Source organism: Camelina sativa, chromosome 6 (genome assembly GCF_030686135.1).
Source record: "Camelina sativa cultivar CO46 ecotype springtype chromosome 6, ASM3068613v1".
Lineage (NCBI taxonomy): Eukaryota > Viridiplantae > Streptophyta > Magnoliopsida > Brassicales > Brassicaceae > Camelina > Camelina sativa.
Window position 1 is genome coordinate 20,643,075 of NC_141885.1, and position 25,070 is coordinate 20,668,144.

General features: G+C 38.7%; 6 protein-coding genes across 10 annotated transcripts; 3 read left to right on the plus strand and 3 right to left on the minus strand.

Moving 5' to 3' along the window:
- Nucleotides 1–2,111: 2,111 nt before the first annotated feature.
- Nucleotides 2,112–5,050, minus strand: LOC104791902 (putative leucine-rich repeat receptor-like protein kinase IMK3). The gene is made up of 2 exons (XM_010517907.3): nt 3,018–5,050; nt 2,112–2,919 (listed from the first exon to the last, which is right to left on the minus strand). The coding sequence occupies exons 1-2, from the start codon at nt 4,699–4,701 to the stop codon at nt 2,288–2,290; spliced, it is 2,316 nt and encodes a 771-aa protein (XP_010516209.3). The 5' UTR covers nt 4,702–5,050; the 3' UTR covers nt 2,112–2,287.
- Nucleotides 5,051–7,352: 2,302 nt separating this feature from the next.
- On the minus strand, nt 7,353–8,285 carry LOC104791904 (PRA1 family protein B1). Its single transcript, XM_010517911.3, has one exon. It carries the CDS (start codon nt 8,283–8,285, stop codon nt 7,656–7,658), a length of 630 nt encoding a protein of 209 aa, XP_010516213.1. The 3' UTR covers nt 7,353–7,655.
- Nucleotides 8,286–8,661: 376 nt separating this feature from the next.
- On the plus strand, nt 8,662–12,040 carry LOC104791903 (tRNA (guanine(37)-N(1))-methyltransferase 1). Of its 3 annotated transcripts, none has more exons than XM_087454187.1 (11): nt 8,662–8,798; nt 8,996–9,093; nt 9,181–9,285; nt 9,640–9,700; nt 9,913–9,988; nt 10,100–10,586; nt 10,656–10,805; nt 10,890–11,033; nt 11,366–11,472; nt 11,589–11,663; nt 11,768–12,040. In XM_087454187.1, the coding sequence occupies exons 1-11, from the start codon at nt 8,704–8,706 to the stop codon at nt 11,822–11,824; spliced, it is 1,455 nt and encodes a 484-aa protein (XP_087310313.1). In that variant the 5' UTR covers nt 8,662–8,703; the 3' UTR covers nt 11,825–12,040. The 3 variants fall into 3 exon arrangements, with proteins under 3 accessions (XP_087310313.1, XP_087310314.1, XP_087310315.1); XM_087454188.1 differs by having other exon boundaries at nt 10,659–10,805; XM_087454189.1 differs by having other exon boundaries at nt 10,686–10,805.
- A 129-nt stretch (nt 12,041–12,169) lies between these two features.
- On the plus strand, nt 12,170–14,920 carry LOC104791905 (uncharacterized). Its single transcript, XM_010517912.3, has 9 exons — nt 12,170–12,461; nt 12,777–12,938; nt 13,207–13,277; nt 13,482–13,535; nt 13,721–13,984; nt 14,086–14,148; nt 14,245–14,313; nt 14,399–14,444; nt 14,529–14,920. Exons 1-9 carry the CDS (start codon nt 12,428–12,430, stop codon nt 14,594–14,596), a joined length of 831 nt encoding a protein of 276 aa, XP_010516214.1. The 5' UTR covers nt 12,170–12,427; the 3' UTR covers nt 14,597–14,920.
- Nucleotides 14,868–18,658, plus strand: LOC104791906 (protein RETICULATA-RELATED 6, chloroplastic). Of its 3 annotated transcripts, none has more exons than XM_010517914.3 (8): nt 14,868–15,659; nt 15,748–15,877; nt 16,239–16,769; nt 16,952–17,059; nt 17,253–17,801; nt 17,935–18,048; nt 18,185–18,339; nt 18,438–18,658. In XM_010517914.3, the coding sequence occupies exons 1-7, from the start codon at nt 15,007–15,009 to the stop codon at nt 18,332–18,334; spliced, it is 2,235 nt and encodes a 744-aa protein (XP_010516216.2). In that variant the 5' UTR covers nt 14,868–15,006; the 3' UTR covers nt 18,335–18,339; nt 18,438–18,658. The 3 variants fall into 3 exon arrangements, with proteins under 3 accessions (XP_010516216.2, XP_010516217.2, XP_087310317.1); XM_010517915.3 differs by having other exon boundaries at nt 14,913–15,659; nt 18,486–18,658; XM_087454191.1 differs by having other exon boundaries at nt 14,913–15,659; nt 18,185–18,658.
- Nucleotides 18,659–18,903: 245 nt separating this feature from the next.
- Nucleotides 18,904–22,737, minus strand: LOC104791910 (eukaryotic translation initiation factor 3 subunit C). Its single transcript, XM_087454190.1, has 4 exons — nt 22,380–22,737; nt 22,109–22,152; nt 20,262–22,001; nt 18,904–20,045 (listed from the first exon to the last, which is right to left on the minus strand). Exons 2-4 carry the CDS (start codon nt 22,127–22,129, stop codon nt 19,128–19,130), a joined length of 2,679 nt encoding a protein of 892 aa, XP_087310316.1. The 5' UTR covers nt 22,130–22,152; nt 22,380–22,737; the 3' UTR covers nt 18,904–19,127.
- Between the last annotated feature and the right edge of the window lie 2,333 nt (nt 22,738–25,070).

Sequence of the window (25,070 nt, forward strand, 5' to 3'; positions counted from 1 at the left end):
AATTTTTAAAAAATGTTAATAGTGAGGTGTCTAATTACTATTGGTGGTTTTAAAGCTTAGGTGGACGCCTTAAGGAGTTTATAACTCCTACTTTTTATTAGTACTAGTAGATAATTGTAAACTAATTTTATGAACAAAGATTTTTAACTAAGTTACCATTCAAGAATTTTTTTTACTTTTTAAAGTTAATGCAGATGAACTATGTGCGGTTCATATTTTTTTGTCTTTTGTGGTAAATGCAGGAGAAATACATGCAGATATGGTCTGCAGCTTTTTTTATGCTGTTCACCCTTGATCTGCACTTAAACAGCCAAATATTTGATCTACTTCTATTCTGTTTGATCTGCTTGAACCACTTGATCTGCTCTGCTTGATATGCTTTCTCCATTCAAGGCCTCAGTGTGATCCGTTTTTTTATTTGATCAAATTAAAACTTTAAAAAGTTTCTTAAAAATAAATTATAATATTTAAAAATTTTAAAAGTTTTAATATTATATATATTGAAACTTATAAAAGTTCTTAGCTTTTAAAAAGTTTTTAAATATTATAATTTTTAAATTTTAAAAGTTTAAAATATTATAAATATTGAAACTTTTTAAAAGTTTAAATATTATAAATATTGAAACTTTTAAAACTTCTTAGCTTTTAAAAAGTTTTTAAATAGTACTCCCTCCGTTTCAAATTATAAGATGTTTTAAGTGAAAGCACGCAGATTAAGAAATAACCACTTTAAAAAAGTTCAACCAATCATAAACAAAATTGCATAAAATAAATAATAAGAAAATATAAAAGTTATCTAAAAAGTTGAAAACATCCTATATTATGAAACAAAGAAAAACCTCCAAAACATCTTATATTATGAATCAGAGGGAGTATAATTTTTAAATTTTAAAAGTTTAAAATATTATAAATATTTATGTAAAACATAAATTATCTTATTATCTACGTTTGTGCTTTTATTTATTATGTGCAGTAAAACATATTTTTGTGTATGATTTTATAGATAAGTTGACATTTTTCATTATTTTTTTATTTTTAATCTTATTTTTTATTTTTATGAGAAAAGAAATGATTTTGTTTTTGGAGTTGTGTGGTAGTCTAAAAAAAGTTTTTTAGTGGAAAAAAGTGAAGAAGTTGACGAAGATGAAGAAGAAAAAGAGTATAGCGAATAACCAGACGGTAAAAGTAATGATGACGACTACCACAAAATTTGACAATATAAATGACATGAAAGAATATGAAGAATAAGAAAACATTGAATAAAAAATACGAAAACATAGGGGATAGCGATCAATTAAATATGAAAACGAGTTAAATTCATGATGATAAAATTGTTTTGTTTTTCTGGTGGTCAAAGAAATGGTTTAGGATATGTGAGGTCATCAATTTAATTCGTCTCACCTGGATGTCGAGTTAAATTTATGATTTTTTTTATCAGATTTGATTTTATAACACAACTAATTTATATATTTCAAAAAATTGTGTATATGAAATTTAACTTTTTCGTTAATACTAATTTAGTTTTTTTATAAGATAATATTTTACTACCATCATCAATCATATATAGTTTTCATCAATATATATCAAATATACGCACGCTACGCTATGCGTCCAAAACCTAATAATATTAAAAGATTTGAAACTAAATAATATGTACATTTTTAATAATATTAAAAGATTTGAAACTAAATAATATGTACAATTTTTTATTTTTTAAATAATTAATTTTGTAAGTTGATATGTGACAAGACGAATAAAAAACACAAATATCACTGTGACTGGTGGGTGGGCAAGTGCATTATGATTCATTGTGTAAGATGTAGTAGAATTCTTAGCACGTGATGTTTTCCTAAGTTAGGGGATTATACTTCTCTGCCAACTTTGTTTGTGTTTCACTGTTTTGGCTATAAGTTGTGTTGAGCATTTCATTCTTATACAAAGATACATTTTGGTATTTGGTTAGATAATGTTCTCTTCTTTTCAGTGTATGTGCCCATTTGAAAACTTAACTACACTTTAACTGTAGATGGTTGAATCTCATATCTTGAAGTTACCTTCTTGAAACCCAAATTTTTCACTAATGCTCGAGAGACTGAGGAGAGACGGCTTGGTAAAAAGAGAAGAAACATGACCAGCTTACACTATTTACAAACACAAACTGATGACGAAAGTGGTTCAAAACACTGAAACGAACAAAGAAAACAATACTTGGAAGAATTAAAGAATTGCAAAATCTCTACTATTACAACATTCCAATAACTACCAAAATTTTCCACTCTTTCTTCTTCTATTGGCTTGTAGAAGCAGAAGCTTCAGGAACATCAATCAACGACGGTTCAGATGTTGTTGTTATTGTCTCTTCAGGTCTAATCTCTCCCAGTTGTGTCATCACTTGTTGAGCTTCGGGTCTTGTTGATGGTGTTGGATCAACACAATGCAACGCCAGTTTCAGTGTATTCAAAATCTCATCCCCCATTGTGTTCACATCATTCAACAGCTCCAAATCGAAAACCTCATTAGTCCACTCTTCTTTAACCGCAGTAGCTACCCATTGAGGCAAATCCACACCGTTTAAAGCCTCGCTCGGAGATTTACCTGTCAAAAGCTCCAATATGATCACACCGAGGCTGTACACATCTGTTTTCGTGTTGGCTTTCTTCAGCTTGGAGAGCTCAGGTGCTCTGTAACCTAAAGCACCAGCTGTTGCAATCACGCTTGATCCTGCTGCTGTTGTCATTAGCCTTGAAAGACCGTAATCTGAGATCTTGGGATTGATGTTCTCATCCAAAAGTACATTGCTTGATGTTAAGTTTCCGTGGATGATGTTCGCGTGCGTGTGAAGGTAGAACAAGCCACGAGCCATTCCCTTTATTAAACTCATCCTTATAGGCCAATTGATATGAACATCTGGTCCTCTTGCTGCAAATTTCAAACATGAAAACAAAGTTACAAAATGTTAATATCTTAGCAAAAGTATAAAACTTCGAGGCTTTTCTTGCAAAAAGTATCAAACTTACCATGGAGGAATGTGGCAAGACTTCCTCTAGACATGTAATCGAAGACGACAAGCTTCTCTCCCTTGGGGCCTAAGTAGTAAGCTCTAAGTGCAAGGAGATTCGGATGCCGGATTCTTCCCAATACATTAATCTCATTCTCGAACTCCTTCTGGCTTTTGGTAATCTTTTCTCTCAATCTCTTCACTGCAACTTGACTTCCATCTTCGAGTGTAGCTTTGTAAACTGTTCCATAAGTGCTTTTACCCATAATCTCTGCTGTTGCACACAGGAGATCATCTGCAGTAAACGCCATTGGCCCATCAAAATGAACCAGCTTCCCTCCGTTTTCACCTCCAGCTTCAGCTTCCCCTCCTTTCTCGGTCTTTGCAGCTGCAGGTCCAGGTCCAGCCTCTCCGCCCTTAGCTTTGGTTTCATTGACTTTCTTTCTCAGCAAGCAACATAGAACACATACAAGGATGAGCATAACTATGAGGAGTGCTCCAGAAGCAATGAGGATGATGTCTTTGATACTCAGATTCCTGTGAGATGATTTCCTTTGTTTTTCAGGAGACGGTGAGGGAAGAGTAGGACATGGCGTTGAAACGCTGTATCCACAAAGCTCTAAGTTTCCGACGAAAGAGGAGGCATTGAACTTTTGGGACAAGGGAGTAGGAACAGGACCAGATAAGTTGTTATAAGAGACATTGAAGAAACTAAGGGTGTTCAGATCAGAAATCGAAATAGGAATCTCTCCGGTAAGTTTGTTTTGAGACAAATCCAGATGTGTAAGAGAAGAAATGTTTCCTATAGTTTCAGGGATCTTGCCACCTATACTGTTAGTGCTAATATCCATTGTTCTAAGCTTAGTGAGTTTGCTCAACTCAGAAGGTAGGGTTCCACGGATTCTGTTATGACTAAAGGAAAACTCTTGCAGCTGAGTTAGGTTGCAGAGTGAAGATGGGAATGGACCAGTGAGATAATTGTGATCAAGAGATAAGACACGGAGACTAAGAGACTTACTACCCCAAGTATCTAAGATAGGACCAGAGAGGTTGTTATGGTCAAGAGCAAGAAACTGAAGAGAAGAAGAACGAGAGAGACTCACTGGGATCTGACCAGAGAGTGAATTGAAACTGAGGTTAAGCCTAAGAAGCTTAGAAGAATCAGCAAGATTCGGTGGGATAATCTCAGAGAGCAAGTTATGACTGAGATCAAGCGTTTGAAGGAAACGTGAAACACCGAGAGAAGCAGGTATAGAGCCAGTGAGACGGTTGTTGAAAAGCTGGACTCCTCTGAGATTAGGAATGAGTCCCAATGACATTGGAATCGAACCTCCAAGGTTGTTGTCATGAAGACTAAGCTTACGAAGAGCTTGAAGCTGTCCTATTTTCTCAGAGATCCTACCTCCAAGACTCTTCCATGGGAGTTGAATCACAATGACTTGACCTTGAGCACATTTGATACCAGACCAGCCACCAGAGCAAGCACTGGATCCAGAACCGTTCCAGCTTCTCAAGAATCCTCTCGGATCAATCAGCTCTTGTTTAACTGCTTGAAGACCTTGGTAATCAGCTTGTGTGATCACTACACCGTCCCAGTCTTGGCTTGAGCAGGGAGGGACGAAGAAGAGGAGGAACACGATTAGGTGAAGGAGAAAGTGGCTTCGAAGTGGAGCCTTGGGATGATCAATGGTGGTGTTGATCATACTTAAAGAATTGAAATCAAAGAGAGCTTTGTTTTGGGTAATAAACTCCGTTAGAAGAAGAAGAAGAGAGAAGAGAGAAGAAGATTTGAGATAATTTATGAGTGAATAGTAGCTTTGAGGAGGATGGAACAGAGAAAGAATTTGGAATTGAAAGAGTTTTGTAAAGAGAGAGATGGGTTTCGTTGGGAAAGAACAACACAGCACGTGACCATCTTAGAGAGAGAGAGAATCTTGGTGAGTGTTTCTTTTATTTTCTAGTGAGAGAGAGAGAGAAGGGGGAGACAAAGATCAGGTGATGGCAATAAGAGGTTGGGGGGTGAGAACAGTGGCTCTCTGCTTCTTTGCCTGTAATACTAAATGAGCTCCAACGGCTAGGTTCATTTATTCGTATTAATTAATTAGTGTTTGAAACACTTTGTTTTGTTCGATGGATTTGGTCACTCTTGCTCTCATGTCATTTTGTTTAACGGTGTATGTAAATTATTATTACTACTACTACGAAATGTCACTGGGGATTTGGAACCACTTATTTTTTTTCCAGGATTTTGTAGGTGTTAAATGCATAAAGGTTAGATTTATTAGTATCAAAAACGATAAAATCATCAATCACAATACAAACAATGTTGGTTCTGAAGTTTCTGACAAGTGACAAAGATTAAAAATTATTAGAAAAAACAATTTTTTTGATTTTGTCAAAGAGTATTTTTATCATGATTCAAATTTGAACCAGTAATATAATAGTTACATTCAAATTTACTCGGTTATTTTGTAACTTTTGCGATTTCTTAGATTAAAAAAAAGAACTATGTTATCTTTGTAGTTTGTATGTGAGGTCAACATTATTTAATTTTATTCCAAATCTAAAAGAAAGAGATCAAAGTAGAGTTCGTCTGAACTGAATAAAGTACAAGAATAAAGCAGACAACATACATTATTTTAAAATTCTTTTTTGTTTTTCGTTTTGCAGACCAGCTTCGTTTAGTGCGCCGGAGCTGCCCTTATGGACACGGACAATGAACCGCTCCTTCACTTCTTCTCCTAACGGCTATATTTTGCTGGGACCTACAAGCCATGGATCACTCACAAATTCACAATAGTGAAGCCTATACTTAATGACTATAGTGCCCCTCTAAATTGGGAACTAGTAAAGGTAGTTTTAGTTCAAGAAGAAGGAGACACACGACTTTGAAACTTGAAAGTGAAACTTGAAAGTGAAACTTTTTCCCGTTTTACAATTAAAAATGAAAAGAGGAGAAGGGTGTCTGCCGTACGAGGTTATTATGCTATTGTTGACGTTGAACTATCTTTACTCTTTTTTACTTATGCTAGTTGCTGATTGGTTGGTTACACGCGTACCGCTGGATCTAACTCGTTTAGATATATGAAGCTTATTAAATTAAAAAAAAACTCTTACCAAATATGAGCATTTCTTTTGAAAACATGCATTTCTTTTGTCTTCTATTATGGTTGCAAGAATAAAATTTGGGAGATTCTTACCTTAAACTCAAATGATGTCATATATTGTAAATGCTATCACCAAGAATTGTTTCTCACATAATTTTTGCATAAAGTTTGGAGGAATCGGAACAAGATGATTTTTGAAGGGAAGTTTTATCAAGCTGATAAAGCTGTAGCTAAAGAAATTAGATTAAAGTTGGTTCTCCTTGAAATCTTCTTAGACCCGGGAATTGAAGGCCAATACTATACCAGATTACCCAATTTTCAATCACCAAAATAAAGTTCAAACAATCTTTCGAAGTGAACTAAACACAAACCAATAACATCGAACCCCAAAGCTTATCCTAATTTTGTGAACAATAAACCAACTAATAACACCCTACCCTTGTCTTCACCAAATCTCTTTAACAGTGGTAAGTGCTAAATTTCCAAAAGTGGGACTATGAGCAAACTGCAGACTGATTCTAGTTTGGTAGACAAATTTCGTTTCCATATTCTTAACCTTTCTTTTGGTCGCAAACAACAATGCCAACATACGATATATATCCTGAATCCGACTTGCCCACCATATAATCTACATACATAGCTGGATCTAACCTAGATAGCTAATTTTGGCCATCTGATAAAGCTTTAAAAAAGGGAAAGCAAGAAAATCACATTTCTTCCATCCATAAAGCATGAAAGATTCTCACTTCAAATCACAAAACAAGTGAGCAAAAATAGGAGATAACTGCAGTTAGAGAAGAAAGCCACTATACGATCAATGTAACAGCTATGAACACTAAACTAACAAACGCAAAAGATTCCATGGGGATTGACACTGAAAATAGCACAAATCTCAAATAAGAAGATGACGGAACAACTGTTAAAGGAATTTCACCAGTCCTACCCCAAAGCGCTGTTCTCTGAGTGACTGGCTACTATCCTCTACTAGCCACAGTGAAATGGATCATTTAAACAAGGAACATGCACCACACATAGACACTCTAGTTAGTACTCTATATAAATCACCTATTTGTTACTCTATCGCATTTTGAAACTACTAAGTTTTTTAGCTAAGTGCTTCCAGATCAAACTATTCTGTCACTTAATCTCCATTAAACTGCTAAGGAACTCTGAATGCAAATAGAACATTTTGGTTAACAATGCTTTGAAAGTCACTGCTACTGATCAATTTAACAAGAGAACAAAACTGATTGAAAGGAGATGAAATTTAAACAGTGAATCCCACAATACGAGAACGATAGAGAAAGATCAACTTTGAGTTTTCTACATCTGAACATAAGAGGAAAACAACACAAGAAGAAGCAGATATTGCAACCAAAAATTCGTAGTTCTAAACCTGTAGAGCTTCGTTACGAATCTACATTCAAATCAACAACACCAAATCCCTAAAATCAGTACCGAGTTACCAATCACAACTGTAATTAAAAGGCACGAATACTCATCTCAACTCCAGGTTGGTTTGTTGACGAGATCTGAATCGAATCCAGCTCTTACACTCTCCCCGAGACAGCTGCAGCAGCTGAGGTAGCAGAACCTCCAAGGAAGGAGAGTAATCCAGCATTGGCAGGCTCTTGATCGTCCAAGAATAGATCATCCGGAACCACAAACGCACCGTGTACGCAAACAATCGCAACACCAACCATAAGCGCAGAGGTTAATAGAGATCCAACGCTCGTCATAAACACGACGACGATCGTAGACAGCACAAGAGCAAGCAAAGTCTCTCGATCAGAGAAAGTGCGACCGAAGACAACCAATGGCTGATCTGATGGCCGGAATAGGTAAAGGAACATCCACGCGCTTAGTAGACCGAGGAGGACGAGAAGGGAGAGAGGATGAGAGAAAAGCGAAAAGGCGAGCACGAGGGAGACGATGGCGACGTAGTTAACCTTGAAGTAGGCGAGATTTTTCCTGATCCGGGACAAGGCATCGGTGAGAGATTCAGGACGAGCCATGGAACTCCGATCGACGAGCTCCGTCCATGGACGACGTTGTGACAAGCCATCACGGATCGAGGTGGAGAGGCGTGAGAAGAAAGTACGGAAGGCAGGTGTGTTGATTGGTGGCTGAGATTGAACAGCTTGCTGATTTGTGACAGGTAGCGTCGGTGGAGTTGACATTGCGGTGGCGCGTGAGGTTAGATGCGGCTGATCTGGCCGTGAGGTTTCCGATCCGCAAGTGTGAACCAAAAAATCAAGACTTGTGTAGTTCTGAATCAGAGCTCGTGGAGATTAGATATTTTAGGGCCTGAGTCTGACCATAAGGTTGAGCCGGCCCAAAACCTCAAAGTCGCCGGTTCGATTCCTCTTTTTGCCTTTTTTTTTTTAGATCAATTTTTATTTTATTTCATTTTAAATCAAACCCTAACATACCGAGAGCGCACGACTAAACCTTGACGGCTTCACTGACGGACGCCACGGGTCTGGTCATCTGGTGGTTCGTTCTTCTTCTTCCGCCGATTTCTTCACTCGGTTGTTTCTACTTTTCTCTTCTTGTCTTTTGGATACTTGAACATATTAAAACGACACCGTAAGCACCATGTTTGATGAAAGCAAGTTCGATGTCGATCTCAAGCTGTGGGCTCTTAGAATTCCCCGTGAACTCTGTAAAAGTGCAACTCGCATTCTCAATGGGTACGTTTCTACTCTAATAACTCAAATTATTGATTTAAGGATCTCCAAAACTTCAATTCCCAAGAATAATAAGTTCAATGAGAAAGTAGAGTAAGCAGCCATATGTAGGAGCTGATGTGTATTGCATTGCCTTTTTTTTAGTGTGGTTTGTGTTCTTATTGATGAAAAGGAAGTTACTTGGTTTGATAAACTTGTAGGTACATGCTCAACATGCCACGAATTAAGCCCATCACTGAAGATCCTACCTGTGAGAAGACTCGTTTGGTGATATTGTCCGAAAACGTTAAAAGTGCTGGTAAGAGTTCATTCTTTATCTGCGGAATGTGTCTAGGAAATAGTGGGATTATTCGTATTAACCAAGTTTTTCTTTGTTATAGGACAGATCTGTCGGAGATACCGGAGGATAAACTTAACCAGATTAAGAAACTAAGTGAAGTTGAAGTTGTTCCTCATTCGGTCTCTCTTGGGTATTCCTATTGGAGTGCAGGTAAGACTACAAATTCATTAGGAAGCTTCTTTCCATTACCGTTTCTATTTTGGAATTGACAGGACTTTTAGAAGAGCTAGTTTTCCTGCATGCTATCTTTTATGAGCTTTTTGTACATATGTACGAGAAAGTTTGTTACCAGTTCCTTGTAACTATTGTTGGTTCGTTTTCGTCGCCAATTGGATTGTGATACCCTGGCGTTTGCCCCATTTTACTGGTTATTGCTAAGGATGTGAGGAAATTCGTAAATGGTCTAACTGTTTTTTGGTTTCTATTAGCCTTGATTCTTGTTTTGTTAAGTCCTTATCCTGTTTAAGTGATATGAAACCTTCTGATATTGTTCTTTTCTCGCAGATCACATATTGAAGCAGATTCTGCCAGATGGAGTGGATATACCTTCATCTTTTGAAACAATAGTTAAGTACTAAATTTCTGTTTGCTTTTTTAAGTTAACAATCTAGATTGAAAGAACTCTGTTTGCATGATCTAGCAATTTGTGTGCATGTGCTATAACTTATTTTTATCTAGTCTGCAACCTAAAGGCTGATGGGTACATTTTCTTGCTAAGTTTTCAAGTATTATGAGTCCTCTCTCAAGAGAACCAACATCTCTTTGCTTACTACGTGCAGGTCATATTGCCCACTTAAATCTACATGATGAGCTCCTTCCATTCAAAGATGTTATTGCAAAGGTTATCTATGATGTAAGTTTTTGATGTTCTTTTCATGATAGCATTTTATTTATTTATAATAATTGCATCTCGTGTCATTACAGCTAATGCATCTAACCTTCTGGTGGTCTTCTATATTTGTAGAAAAATTATCCAAGAATCAAGACAATTGTGAATAAAGTTGGGACTATCAGTAATGAGTTTCGAGTTCCTAAGTTTGAAGTGCTAGCTGGGGAAAATGACATGGAAACAGAAGTGAAACAATATGGGGCAAGATTTAAGCTGGACTATGGCTTGGTATATTGGAATTCTAGATTGGAGCATGAGCACATGCGGCTTTCATCTTTGTTTAAACCTGGAGAAACCGTGTGTGATATGTTTGCTGGTATTGGGCCTTTTGCTATTCCAGCTGCACAGAAAGGATGCTTCGTTTATGCAAATGATTTAAATCCAGACAGTGTTCGGTACTTGAAGATCAATGCAAAGTTCAATAAGGTTGATGATTTGATTTGTGTGCACAATATGGATGCTCGTAAATTTTTCTCTCAGTTGATGACGGTGTCAACTTGTGAGGGTAATCTGCAATCAGTGGCTGATGATAAAACAAAGGAAGCAGTCGTGAGTCAAGGAGGTATTTCTTTTGATTTAAACTATGTTTTTTGTTTGCACTATAGTTGGCATAACGAATAACTTTTAACAGTAGGTTTCTCTTCACTGTGCTATACCATAGCTGACACTAATCTTGAAGATAAAAATGCTGGAATTAGTGGAGAGGAGATACATGAATTCAATGCAAGCATAAATGAGGCTCGTGGGGCAATCAAGAAGCCATCTGGTATTATAGAGACAGGTAAGAAATGTCTCTCTAAGACATTCTATTAGTAAATATTGCCTTGGGGATCATCACAATTCACAAGTATATAATTGAGTGCAGAAAATGGGGTAGGAAAAGACTGCAAAAGTATAGAAGGACACGCAAATAAGAGGTTGAGACAAACATTGCTTCCAATTGCAAAGCCATGGGAACATATCGATCATGTAATCATGAACCTTCCAGCTTCTGCCTTGCAGTTTATAGGTACGTTATCAATGATTCTAGATTCTTTTGGTTAAATTTGGGACTAGACTGACTTTTACGTAAGAAATTGCAGCTCACAAAATAATGATCTTGATTCAGTATACTGGTTCATGATTTAAATTATGATGCTGTTTATTTTATGCGAAAAGAGAGTTTCATCAACTACATACCCCATTAGCAAGTTTATTAGGACCAGGATCAATATAAATAGGAGATGCATCAGGCTTATATGTGTGATTTCTTCTTCAATTCTACTTAGAAGTAATAAAGGAACTCATGATTTGTTCTTTTCATATTACTAATGCATATAAGCTCTGTAATTGTATTTGCAGATTCTTTTAGTAATGTTATTCAAAGGAGGTATTGGAAAGGACCTCTTCCTTTAATTCACTGCTATTGCTTTATTCGTGCAACCGAAACAACAGAGTCTATAATTGCAGTAAGTATCAACAACTCCCTCCTGCTTGCCCCTTCTAGTTTTGTTTTCTTCACTACTATCATATCTTGATACCAAAGATCTGAAATCTGAAATACGGCTTGTGTGACATTTTGAAGGAAGCTGAAACTGCTTTGAAGTTCCATATAGAAGATCCAGTCTTCCACAAGGTCAGAGATGTAGCTCCAAACAAGGTAAGATCCCACTCATCTGTTAATCTTTTTTCTTGAATGAATTTTGGTATATTGTCAAAACATCGTCTTTAGTTCCTGAGCTTGGATATTTTTGTACATTGCAGGCGATGTTTTGTCTAAGCTTTAGACTACCTGAAGCATGCTTGAAACAAGAAGAGTAAAAAGACATTTTTAGGGAAAAGAACAGAATTTTGGTATTTTTTTCGGTATCTTAATATATCAGGAATCAGTAATGAATGATGAGATGACTCTTCTTGTGTCAAAAAGTGTTGTTATATGGTAGCAGTTTAAATTCATTTGCTACAAATGAATGAATTGAATTGTCAAAGATTCAGGTTTGGTTTTATACTGAGAGGTCCTTCCATTGTTTTTACTAATCAGTACTGTTTGCTATTTGATTCCATGTCAAGTAAGTCCGTAGAAGATATAGCTCAAGAGTATTGACATTTGCAAAAAGACTGTTAAAAAAAGATGAAAAGCACATAAGAAAGAAAGCTTTTGTTAATAATTTACACTTTGACCACATATTCACCATTAGAGTACGCTTTTATCCTGGCGCACGTTAGCAAGAATAGCGACTGACCGTACTGTAGAATAGATGCGGCGGACGGAGTAACCAAAGAAGAAGGCCGCTCAAAATAATTAAAGTTGCCCAACCGTCATCTTCTTAGCTCAACTAACCCAGTTTTCTATTTTTGGCGTTAATTCAACCAACCCAAAAAACCTTCTTCTCCTTTCTCTAAGCTCACGCTTTTCTTCTTCCAATGGCGTCTTCTGCAGCTCTCGGATCTCTTCATCGTGAGTGTCTCTTCGGCTTTCCTTCGCTCCTTGAGAGTAAAATTAGAAACAGAGGAGTATGAGTAGAAATGCATAGATTCGAGCTATCAGTTAGTGACGTTGTTGCTTCTTAGAGTGTATATTATCCGTTCTTAAGGTTTACTGTTTGAGGTTTTCATGTTTTGATAGATCCGATCTCTTTGTGACTGAATTAGGTTTCGATTTTGGGATCTTGAATGTCTAATTTTGTATCAAAGACGCATTTATTCGTCTAGCGTCGGGATGGTTCCTTTGGATTTTAGTCTCAAGTGGGAATTTTCTCGCTCCATTTTGCAGAGACTTTAGGGTCACAGAGTGAGCTTCACTTGCTTTCTGGAAATTGGTCTGCTTCTGGTACTTCTTGTGTACCACGGTGGAGATTATCCAACAGGAGCAGCAATTACACGCTTGTGTTACGTGCAAAGGCCTCTAAAACTTCGACAACAACCAAAAGCGATGGTGAGTTTATCTTCCACAATTCTTCTTCATGTTTGTTATTGCTGGTTGATGCCTTTTTGACTGTTAGGATTGTAGTAATTTGCCTCATCACTTAGCTAACAATGCTACTAGTCTCTTTTGCTCTTAGAGGAATTGGGTAATCAATTACCTAAGGCTAGCTGTAATTCTTCATCTTTTTCAACTGTCTTGGAACTAGGAAATGCAGTGATGTGAATATTGGAACAAATTCTTTTCTTTCCTTGACTTTTGCTCATTTCTGGTTTTGCAGATTCATCTGATGCGACTGTGTCAAACGGGAAGAAATCTGTTCGACGGACAACTTTCCCGAAAGAAGTGGAGGTTTCTTCTTTTGCCTTCTTTGGGTTTAGATAGAGTATTAGGTACTTTAGCTTATAAGTTTGGTAGGTGATGTTTGACGATCGTCAGGATTATGGATGCATAACTTCAGGCAATCTACTCTTATAATTTTTCAGAATGAAGTCTGTGCCTTTCTTTATCTATTGTTTGATGAATTGTATGTTTTTTCTTTCTTCAATGTTGCAGGCACTGGTTCACGAGATGTGTGATGAGACTGAGGTTGCTGTCCTGAAACTTAAGGCAAGTTACTCTGGCGTTAACTTTTAAACTTCACTGTTTTTGTAAACTTTTCTTTAACGCTATGACGAAGACAAGTGCATGTTATTACAACCAACAATGGAGATAATGTCACTTATTTAAGTTGAGGCTGATTCTTCAACGTATATTCCAACAATTACAATTTCTGATGCTTTCTTTCACTACAGGTTGGAGATTTCGAGATGAACCTAAAACGGAAGATTGAAGCGGCCACAAACCCCATTCCTGTGGAGGATATATCTCCAACCGTAGCACCTCCGATTCCTTCTGAGCCCATGAATCAATCGGTTTCCTCTATTCCTAGCCCATCTAAAGCAAAACCTTCTGAAAAAGTATCTCCATTTATAAATACATCATATGGGAAACCAGCAAAGTTGGCAGCTTTGGAGGCATCTGGATCAAATAATTATGTTCTAGTCAAATCTCCCTCAGTATGAGATCCATCACCTAATTAAGTGATTGGTTTCCATATCCCTTTCTCGCATTCCTTCTTGTTTAATTTGATCTTCTTTCTTCTTCTCTTATCTAAAAGGTTGGCGAGTTTCACAGAAGCAGAACTGTAAAAGGAAAGAAACTATCTCCTAGCTGCAAAGAGGTAAATAACTCTATGAAACTCTTTTTCTTCTCTTAAAATGAAAACAAAGATAAGATTCAAGATTATTCACATCCTAAGCGAAAAAAAATTCCTCAGGGTGATGAAATAAAGGAAGGGCAAGTTATTGGATACTTACATCAGTTGGGAACAGAACTTCCAGTGACGGTAATAGCTTAAGCTGCTAATATATCCATATCTTCTTTGAAACTATCAAATCAAGACTCATTGATCTTTGCTAATTGTGGAACAGTCGGATGTAGCTGGGGAAGTCCTCAAGCTTCTTTCAGATGACGGAGGTAAACATTTTGAGTTAATATGAACTTCAGAAATCATATAAGAAAACTGATATAAACTCATGCTGCTTCTTCATATGCAAACAGACTCCGTAGGTTATGGTGATCCTCTGGTTGCGGTCTTGCCATCGTTCCACGATATCAACATCCAGTGATATGATGGTTTCTTTATCATCCCGAGACTGTACTATTCATCTTCTTACCCCCATGTTTTCTTCTCCTAAGTTTCTTTGATTGAGATTGTAATCTGTTTAGTTGCAAAGAGTCTTGTGTTTGATCTTTGATCAGTGGGACGTAAACATCATGTTTTTTGCTTATCGGGTTTTTGTCAGAAGACCCCCGAAAGAAGTATGAAATTTTCTGCACCAGGGAAAAAAAATAATTGCGAACTACTTACAGAATGACGTGGCTTATCTTATCTTCCCCGATGATATAAAATCAAAAATTCAGATGAAAACTGAATTAAAATTCCTCCCTCATTCGTATCGCTGCCATAGCAATGTGTGTAAAGTAGTAAGCTGACGTGTACAAAACGGAGCTCTCTCTGCTCTGCTCTTCCCTGAGAATGAAACTCACAGCTACAAATGATCTCTTCGTTTCTCAACCATTATTATTTCACTGCCCTTGCTCCTCTTCCTCCTCTCTTCCTCGCCGTCGCCGTTTCCATGGCTTTCATTTTCCGATCAACCTCGCTAATGAGAAGAACAATTCTGTATCCGTCGTTGCTCTTTCCGATTCCGATCTTCTTCCATCCCGAGCCGCCTTCTCTCGCCGCGCTGTTCTTCTCACGCCGCTTCTCGCTTCCGCTGCTTCCTTGATTCTCAAGCCGTCTGTCTCTTTAGCCTCCGAGGAGAGTTCTTCCGCTACTGTGACTTCTTCGCCTGCGGAATCACCAGCTCCTCCTCCATCGCCGCCGCCGCCTGCGTCTGTGAATAAGGAAGAGACTATAACCTCGAGAATCTATGACGCGACGGCGATTGGTGAGCCGATGGCTATGGGAAAAGATAAGAAGAAAGTGTGGGAGAAGCTGATGAACGCGAGAGTTGTGTACCTCGGCGAGGCGGAGCAGGTGCCTACTAAAGACGATAAGGAGCTTGAACTCGAAATAGTTAGAAACTTGAAGAAGAGATGTGTTGAAAGCGAGCGTCAAATCTCTGTGGCACTAGAAGCGTTCCCTCTTGATTTGCAGGACCAGCTTAATCAGTACATGGATAAGAGGTTTGTCTACACCTACATATTCTTACTGTAAGCTAGAGATTGCAGTGTAATGTAATTTTCGTGATCGTGAGTATTGTTTTGGTGGCAGGATGGACGGAGAGACATTGAAGTCTTACGTGACACATTGGCCGCCTCAACGGTGGCAAGAGTATGAGCCTCTTTTAAGTTACTGTCGCGATAACTCTGTTAAACTAATTGCTTGCGGGACTCCTCTTAAGGTAGAGTCTTAATTGTATTTGGATGTAGACATGTAGTTAACTGTTTGGTTTGGTTTGGAATCTTTCGATGATCGTTGTAGTTCAGGGCTTATTTTCAAATCCTTTTGATTATGCTGCTTCATTTTTATTGTTCTTAGTTGGTTCTAGAGTAGTATTAGATGGTAGTTTTGAACCAACTCTTGGATTCTCTCTGATTGATGTTTGTGGGACTAATTACAATCTTCATGGTGTAAGTGGCATGAATTTGATTTTGATCATTTCAACTCAATATGGACATGTTAAGAGAGTGAGCTTTTGACAAATTTTGCTTTTATTTGTGACTCTGATAAGAGTTGACAAAACTCTGCTTAATCTGATGTAGGTTTTAAGAACTGTCCAAGCAGAGGGTATCCGTGGTCTTTCAAAGGCTGAGCGTAAATTATACACTCCCCCTGCTGGTTCTGGGTTTATCTCAGGATTTTCCTCATTCTCACGTAGATCTACATTCGATATGAGCCTCCCAATGCAGATTATTCCGTTTGGACCAAGCTCTTATTTGTCGGCACAGACAAGAGTTGTTGAAGACCATACAATGTCACAAGTTATTTTACAAGCAGTAGCAGATGGAGGGGGTACTGGTCTACTGTTAGTGGTGACAGGGGCAAGTCATGTTGAGTATGGTTCAAGGGGAACAGGTTTGCCAGCCAGGATCTCAAGGAAATTTCCAAAGAAGAACCAAGTTGTTGTATTACTTGATCCTGAAAGACAGTACTTGCGAAGAGAGGGTGAAACTCCAGTTGCTGATTTCTTGTGGTATTCTGCAGCAAGACCCTGCAGTAGAAACTGCTTTGACCGAGCAGAGATCGCTCGAGTAATGAATGCAGCTGGCAGAAGGCGAGATGCCCTTCCACCGGTAAGATTCATATGGTTTGCTTTCACTATATTGACGAACTGCACCCCTTGTCTCTGAAACTCTCTTATCAATTCCTTTATTAAGCAGTTCAATCCATTCCACAATATTTTCTCTGTTTCGAATATGAATCAAGCTTGTATATCATAAGTTTAGAATGATGGAATCTATTCCATGCTTTCCAGGATATTCAAAATGGATTAGACCTTGGTCTGGTGTCACCTGAGGTTCTGCAGAATCTCTTCGATTTGGAGCAGTATCCTCTTATTTCTGAGCTTACTCAGCGGTTCCAGGTATATTTATTTTCTGAGATGTTTGTTTGCATGGAATATTTATGCTTTGTGCTCTAGATAGATATAGCAGAGCTTGCATACCAGTCTATCGTTCATACATTACTTGTCCTATATTTACTCCTAGAGTTGATAATATCCTGAACAGTTAAGTGGAATTTCAATAATGATGATTCACTATGAATTTGTGATACAGGGTTTCCGAGAAAGGTTGTTGGCAGATCCTAAATTCCTGAATAGGTTAGCTATCGAAGAGGCTATATCAATAACAACCACACTAATAGCACAATATGAGAAGCGGAAAGAGAATTTCTTTGAAGAAATTGACTATGTTATAACTGATACAGTGAGAGGATCAGTCGTTGATTTTTTCACAGTTTGGCTTCCTGCACCAACTTTGTCTTTTCTTTCATATGCTGATGAGACCGCTGGACCAGACAGCATAGAAGCCCTGAGGAGCCTCCTAGGATCCATACCTGATAATGCATTTCAGAAAAGTCTTGCTGGAAGAGAGTGGAACCTGAATCTTAGAATTGCTTCAGTTGTTGTTGGTGGCTTGAAGCTTGCTGGTGTTGGAGTTGTTTCCAGTTTTGCAGCTGTGGGAGCTTCAAATGCATTGAATGCGGTACGAAACCTCATTAAACCTGAGTTGGTCGTTGCTCAAAAGCCGAAGAGGTCTCCTCTTCTGAAGACGGCAATGGTTTACGGAGGTTTTCTGGGAACATCTGCAAATCTTCGTTACCAGGTATAATGATCCATGCTGCTTGACAGTTATGGTGTATGTATGGTTACTTCCTTGTCTTAGCTAAGGAAGAGCGTTGATGATAGAAACTATGATTTGATTTATGCCTCTAACATGAAAGTGTCTTTATACGCAGATAATTGCTGGATTAATAGAGCATCGCCTTTCTGATGAACTTTCTTCTCAGCCTCTACTTGTAAATACAATTTCTTTTGTTGTCAGGACACTTAACTCATATTTCGGAACGCAGGTCAGAGTTACACGCCTGTATACTTGGTTTCTTTTTCCACTTCTTCTTTTCCTTTTCCCATTTAAGCTTAGTATCCTGAACTCTTATTTTGGAAGTGCTTTGGACTTGATCCCAACTTTTCATGAAAATGTTGCAGCAATGGATTGATCTTGCACGGACAACAGGTCTGCAGACTCAGAAAAGCATCCCAGCCTCTAAGGAAATTCCAGAGGCTTTGGAAGAACCTACGGTGGAAAGCGATACTACTACTGAAGAGGAAAGTATTGACAAGCTCAATAATCAATGATGCTGGTGAGGCTACCCCACTAATTATCAATTAATAGTTGCTCGCCAAAAGCTTTAGATGGTAGAAATGAGCATAATAACTCTTTAAGCAATCATTTGTCTAGGATCATGGGAAGCTGTACCACTCTTAGTTGACAAATACTTTTTCACAGGAGTTGGAGATGGTATCTCAGCTGGCAATAATAAGTTGTGGTCCAGAAATTCATTGTGAAGTCGCAAACCTGTTGTGTATATGAGTCGGCTGTTTTTTGTTTAGACACGTAGTATCTTGTATATGTTTCCTTTCTGGAATTAAAGGCTTTGTCAATGAGGCTTACACAGAAAATATCAGGAAATTATGTCGACATCAATCTCTGATAAGTAATTTCATCAGGGATGTTCAGGATGAGAGTTTAATCAAATACACTGTATCGAGAAGAAGAAAACTAAGCAAACAAAGATAAGACTCTTTATAATAAGAGTAATAATTTTACAAAAACAAAACCTGCAAGCATGAGAAACAATGAGTAATAAACCTACAAAAACAAAACCTGCAAGCATGAGAAACCAGAGTCTTCTTTTCAACACAAGTGACGCAGAAAAAGACTTATTAAACTTTCCAATAAAGCATTCTTAAAAGTATTTTTCAAACAACTGCCAATATCAAAAAGAAATGAAAGAGTCACAATGAGAGAACCTGCTATGAGCATCTCTTAGAAAGAACAATTCGATAAAAAGGAATTAAAAACATAACAAAACGTCTTTTAAGTAGAGCCTAAGGTTCAACACTGCCCGCAGATTTCTCCTCATCCTCTTTAAGCACGAAGACCTCTGTTAAGACTCACCATACGACTTGAGCCATCCATTTGCATACCTCTGTTTCCTGATCCAACTCTTCCTGCATACCCTCCTCCTCGGTTCTGCCCCGACCACTGACCATTTTGTCTTCCTCCACCATACCCAGATCTGTTACCTTGTCTTCCTTGTCCGTAATTTGTCTTGTCTTGCCAATATCCACCACCACCACCTGATGCTGCTCCTGCATAGTCCTGATTGTTGTCCCTTCTCCTTGAAGTCAGATCCAGGCCACCTCCACCGGTTCTAGCTTCCATTGCCCTTTCATTACTTTCTGCCAAAATGGAGAGTTTCTCGGTTAACTGGAAAGCCAATGACTGTAATCTGCTGTGTTGCACTTCATGGAAGACAATGCATTGAGTTGGCTGGTCCCAGCTTGCATGAAGCTCCTCATTAATCATCATCTTGCTCACAATGCTGTGGACCTGTGCCTCAGGAACGTCAAACATCTTGGCCAGCTGATCAAGACTTAAGGACTCATAGGAGCTTGAGTATGTGAATAGGTAAGTCCTTAGAGCCTCTTCTTTGATCCTATCTTTCACCATATCGAGGATGCTGTCACGTTTCTTGAGCAGCCTCCACACATCAAGAGAGTTCAAAACTTCAAACGCCTTTTGGAAATTCCCTTTGGTCAGAGCTCTGGTGGCTGCCATGACGTGGTCACGTACATTCTCAGGTGGTGCAGTGAATGCTTGCCTTTCACTGATCTCGAGCAGCCGGCGGAAATTCTTGCTAATCACTCTGCGTTTGGCATCGTGCGAGTTTGCAGCCATGTTTGGAACTTCAAGTAGCATGGCACAGATGAGATGAACTGCCTCCAGGAGCTCGAGGTTAATGTGCATATGGTACGGCATTTGTCTTCTCCTCTCCATCCTTTCCTGGTAAAACCAAGAAATTTTAATATCAAATATATATACACTGAACGAAACAACAACATGACCAAGAATCCAAGCTAAAAAGGAGAAAATGGATTGAACAACCCCAAAATGCAACGGTGCTTGTAATCATGTTTCAGTGAAAACTATATGCTCTAAACAATTTATTTTCACATTCTATTTGTATGAGAAGATCGAAATCAGAAAATAAATAATTACCTGCTCTGGGGTTTTCTCATGGTATCGGCTTTGCGAGACACCTTGGGCAAGCAACTCCCTCACTCTTTGACCAGAGTACAGCTCAGAGAGGCAGCTATGGGACTCAGTGATCATTCCAACCCGGAAGGCGCAAAGACCAAGCTGCGCCATGGTCCTGTTAAAGAGAATCTGTGTTGAGATGTCCATGTGCTGAACGTTGTCTTGCAGATGACTCATCAGCAACAGGTCTCTAGCAGTCACGAAGTTGTCCATTAAAGCATGGTGATTGATATCACATAGCATTGCACGCGCTTTGGTCCTCTCATCTCCATTTCTGTAGATAAGGGACACAAGAACGTCCATCATAGCTCGGCTGCTCTCTGGGAAGGTAGGCTTACGAGGAACAACCTCCGGAACAACAATGAATGAAGTAGTAGGTCCACTTTCCTCGGCCTCCTCAGTTTCTTCTTCTTCTTCTTCCACCAACTCAGCCAATTTCCTCATAGCATCATAAACTTCCTGGGGCTTGTAATATATAGACTCAACTCGTCTTAAGGCTACCTTCGCAGCAGCTTTTAAATCACCCATCCGCTCGAAATAGTCCTGGATGTTCTGAGCAAGGGCCAAGAACATGGGCTCATCCCTCAGCCTCTCAACATACTCACGGGTGTAAGGATCAATGCATTGCAAACTCTTGAAAAACTCAGTGTCAATCCTCTCCAAGAATGCAACCAAGTTTCCCCAGACCCGAATTTTTCCATCAAAATCTGCTGGCTTTGAAGTTTCATTCTCATCAGGTTCGATTGTATCATCCACAACAATGTTATTGTACTTGACAAGAATGTCCAGTATGGTGAGCATGTTAAGCACGCATTTCTTCCAGACATTGATAGGCATGTGCCCACTGAGACCTGGATTCACATCAAACTGTGCTGAAATAACGCTAAACAAGATTTCAAGCTTCTGTGCAGGAGTCTTGGCAATCTTTGTCAAGTGTGTAAGCTGGTCAACTAGCTCAAATCGAGCAGTGCCTTTTTTCCCACGAGCAGCCACAATTTCCTTGAACTTCTTGTTGACCCAGTCCCAAGTAATTTCTTTTGGATCTTTGTTGATCAGCTTCTCCAAAAGCCTCTCTTTTTTGCTCAGCATCTTCTCCCAGGAGAGATTATCAGTAGGTTCCTCAACCTCCAGTTCAGACTCAGGGTCATCGTTAGGATCATCCTCAGTGTCATCCCCAGTATCAACGTCAGTCTCATCTTCAGACTCTTTCTCATCCTCGACTTCTGGAGACTCGCGGTATTTGTTGATATCGTCTTCGTACAGCTTGTTGTTCTTCTTCAATTTCTGTTTCATTGAGTTCAAAGCCTTGGAGTTAGTAGTGCTCATCTTCTTCTTTGCTTCCTTGTTCGCCAAAGCCTCATTCAAGAAATCCTCCAACATCACAAGGGACTTGATATACAAGGTGGGAGGCTTGACAGCCTCTGTAATCCTCATAACCTTCTCAAGCTGTTTGTTGACCTTATCAAAGTAATCTTGGAGTTTGACCCAATCATTGATCCTCATAGCATTCTTCATCTGGTCAACGGTGTTGGTCATCTCCTCAAAACGTTTATCTTTAGCAGGCTTAACCACACGTTTGGTATCAACATCATCATCAGACTCACTGCCACTTTGAAGGTAACGGCTATCGACACCACCGTTATCCTGAACCTCAGGAACCTCGTCTTCAATATCACTCTCATCTTCACTATCACTTCCACCCTATGAACATAACAAAAAATCATTAAGAAACGACGCAAGTAAAAAGAGAGTTTACAAAACAAAGACATGTTTTTGATAAGTAAAACGAAAGGTCTAACGAAGGAAACCTGAGCGAAAAAACGAGACATCTTCTTTAGCTGGTAAGGTTAACCTGATACACCAAAATAGTAACCAATTTTAATAGTGAAACCGATGATAGATACAGCCATATATGAAAGCGCAAAGATGCGTGAACAAAATCAAAACAATTCCAAAAACTCTGTCTATAATCAGATGATTTGAACGACCTAATCGTGTCACAGATACAGATTCGAATCAAACTACACTAAAATCGAACCGAAAAATTTTGTCCAGCGAGATGAGGAAGAATGGAATTACCTGAATTGAGACGATGGAGATGGAGATTTGCGAAGGGAGATTCTTGAAGAGGAGGGTTCACGAATCTTTTAAAAAAAATGCTGTGGAGAAGAAAGTGTGTAGCCGTCGAAGACGAGAGAGAGAGAGAGAGAGAGAGAGAGAGAGAGTCAGAGAGGTGAAAATATATATAATTAGGGTTTCGTCATTTACTCATTAAACCGGATTCGATTTGATTCTATTTTCCAAAACCGAAACTGAAATTAACCGACTTAAAAGCTCCAGATCGGAATTTTATTTACAAACCGACTTAGTCGAACCAGTACTATACCGTACTTGAAATAGTGATCGTTAAACCAATGAAATAACCGATTTCTCTAATCCTTTCCAATTCTTGTGTGCTCCTCCTATATTTGAGGTAGTCATAAAATTATATACAGTTATCTCATGGACTTGTCTTCCTATCACACTCAAACTCAGATCTTATGGGAGGAACTTTCAAACATTCAAACTACACCTCATACCGTTGAGGATCTTCTTGCAGAAAAGGAAACTAATCGGGTTATAGATTTCTTGATGGGACTTAATGATTCTTATGATAATCTTCGCAGTCGCATTTTGATGAAGAACAGTCTTCCTTCTCTTTCCGAGATTTACAACCTCCTGGACCAAGATGACAGCCAGAAGAGTGTCACGGTTGCTGCCACCAGTGATTTCAGTATTGCTGCCTTTCAGGTGTCACATTCACAGTCCCAGGGATTTAGTAAATCTGCTCAGGCTCCTACTTCTCAGAATGCAAGTGCTCCTCCTTATCAGCGAAACAATCGCCCACAGTGTATCTTTTGTGGGAAAGCAGGTCATGTTGTGGATAAATGTTGGAAGAAACATGGCTATCCTACGAGTTTCAAGCCAAATATCCGATCTGATAAGCCCTCTCCTCTTGTTGCGAATGTGGCTCTTGAGGAAGGCTCCAGTGATCCTGATACTGTCACCGGAGATTTGTCTGCGACTCAGATTCAGCAATTGATGTCCTTCTTGGCCAGTAAGCTTCAACCTCCTAGTTCCACTCCCACCCCAGAAGTTCACTCTGTCTCAATTTTCTCTGCTCTTCCTTCTTCCACCATTGGCCCAATGTCTGGTACTTTCACTCCCTCTATCCTTTGTTCTTTTACCGACATTGCTAGGCCTTATGTATGTTCGTCTCTTAATGATATTCCTGCTCTCTCTGCTTGGGTTATCGATTCTGGTGCCACAAACCATATTTCTCATGAACAATCTTCCTTCCTTTCATTCAAACCAATTCATAATGTTGTGAATCTTCCTAATGGAATTTCTGTGAGCATTGTTGGGATAGATACAATTCACTTGGGTAACAATTTGATTCTTCATGATGTCTTATACATCCCTCAGTTCAAATTCAACCTTTTAAGTATTAGTGCCTTCACCAAAAGTATGGGTTGTCGTGTCTGGTTTGATGAACTTTCTTGTGGTATTCAGGATCGTACTCGGGGATTAACGATTGGGACGGGTAGGCAAATCGCAAATCTTTACTTCCTGGATGTCGAGTCTCTTTCTAGTCCAGGTACTGCTCTTTCAGTTGTTGCTGCCTCTGTTTCAAGTCCTGAACTCTGGCACAGTCGTTTAGGTCATCCTTCTATGTCTAAACTTCAGTCTATGCAGTCCATATTATCTTTAGACAACTCTAAAATTGATACTCATTATCATTGTTAAGTTTGTCATCTATCTAAACAAAAACATCTTCCTTTTATTTCTAAAAATCATGTCAGTTCTACTCCTTTTGAGTTAATTCATATTGATACTTGGGGTCCTTTTTCTGTTCCTATTCATGATGGTTTTAGATATTTCCTCACCATTGTTGATGACTGTTCTAGAGCTACTTGGGTTTACCTTCTTAGGAATAAATCAGATGTCTTACAAATTTTTCCTAATTTTGTCACTATGGTAGAAACTCAGTTTGATACAAAAATTAAAAGGGTTAGGTATGACAATGCTCCAAAATTCAATTTCACTTCCTATTTCCAATCAAAAGGCATTGTGCCATTTCATTCTTGTCCTCAAACACCACAACAAAATTCTGTGGTAGAACGAAAACACCAACATATCCTTAATGTGGCTCGTTCTTTGTTTTTCCAATCCAATATTCCCATATCCTATTGGGGTGACTGCATTCTTACTGCAGTTCATCTCATCAATCGCACTCCAGCTCCTATCATTAAAGACAAATCTCCTTTTTGAAGTCTTAACCAAAAAAATTCCTGACTATTCTACTCTTAAAACTTTTTGTTGTCTTTGTTATGCTTCCACCTCTCCCAAGAACAAACATAAATTCGATCCCAGAGCTCGTGCTTGTGCCTTTATCGGTTATCCCAATGGCTATAAGGGTTACAAACTTCTCGATATTGAATCCAATACTATCATTGTCTCTCGACATGTGGTATTTCATGAGGAGCTCTTTCCTTTTCTTGGATCTGATTCTTCCCAGGATATAATGTCTCTTTTTCCTGATCAGATACCAACTCTTCCTGTGGATAGTAATTTATCTGTTGATGATCCTTCTGCATCTTCAGCTTCTGTAGAGCATCAACCTTCTGTTGAGCCTATTATTGATGTTCCTGAACCTTCTGTTCAAACATCCCACAGGAAGAAACAGAAACTAAGTGTTGTTGGTTCAGTGGGGTCTTCAACCACTGAAAC

Coding starts and splice junctions, on each gene's coding strand:
- LOC104791904 (XM_010517911.3), bottom strand. CDS start 8,285: ATGTCAACTCCACCGACGCTACCTGTCACAAATCAGCAAGCTGTTCAA.
- LOC104791902 (XM_010517907.3), bottom strand. CDS start 4,701: ATGATCAACACCACCATTGATCATCCCAAGGCTCCACTTCGAAGCCAC. Junction 2,920..3,017: donor TCTTGCCACATTCCTCCATG/GTAAGTTTGATA, acceptor TGAAATTTGCAG/CAAGAGGACCAGATGTTCAT.
- LOC104791905 (XM_010517912.3), top strand. CDS start 12,428: ATGGCGTCTTCTGCAGCTCTCGGATCTCTTCATC. Junction 12,462..12,776: donor AGCTCTCGGATCTCTTCATC/GTGAGTGTCTCT, acceptor TCCATTTTGCAG/AGACTTTAGGGTCACAGAGT. Junction 14,314..14,398: donor GAACAGAACTTCCAGTGACG/GTAATAGCTTAA, acceptor ATTGTGGAACAG/TCGGATGTAGCTGGGGAAGT.
- LOC104791910 (XM_087454190.1), bottom strand. CDS start 22,129: ATGTCTCGTTTTTTCGCTCAG. Junction 22,002..22,108: donor TGTCTCGTTTTTTCGCTCAG/GTTTCCTTCGTT, acceptor TTATGTTCATAG/GGTGGAAGTGATAGTGAAGA. Junction 20,046..20,261: donor ATGAGAAAACCCCAGAGCAG/GTAATTATTTAT, acceptor TGGTTTTACCAG/GAAAGGATGGAGAGGAGAAG.
- LOC104791906 (XM_010517914.3), top strand. CDS start 15,007: ATGAAACTCACAGCTACAAATGATCTCTTCGTTTCTCAACCATTATTA. Junction 15,660..15,747: donor AATCAGTACATGGATAAGAG/GTTTGTCTACAC, acceptor TTTTGGTGGCAG/GATGGACGGAGAGACATTGA. Junction 16,770..16,951: donor GGCGAGATGCCCTTCCACCG/GTAAGATTCATA, acceptor CATGCTTTCCAG/GATATTCAAAATGGATTAGA.
- LOC104791903 (XM_087454187.1), top strand. CDS start 8,704: ATGTTTGATGAAAGCAAGTTCGATGTCGATCTCAAGCTGTGGGCTCTT. Junction 8,799..8,995: donor GCAACTCGCATTCTCAATGG/GTACGTTTCTAC, acceptor ATAAACTTGTAG/GTACATGCTCAACATGCCAC. Junction 9,094..9,180: donor CGAAAACGTTAAAAGTGCTG/GTAAGAGTTCAT, acceptor GTTATAGGACAG/ATCTGTCGGAGATACCGGAG.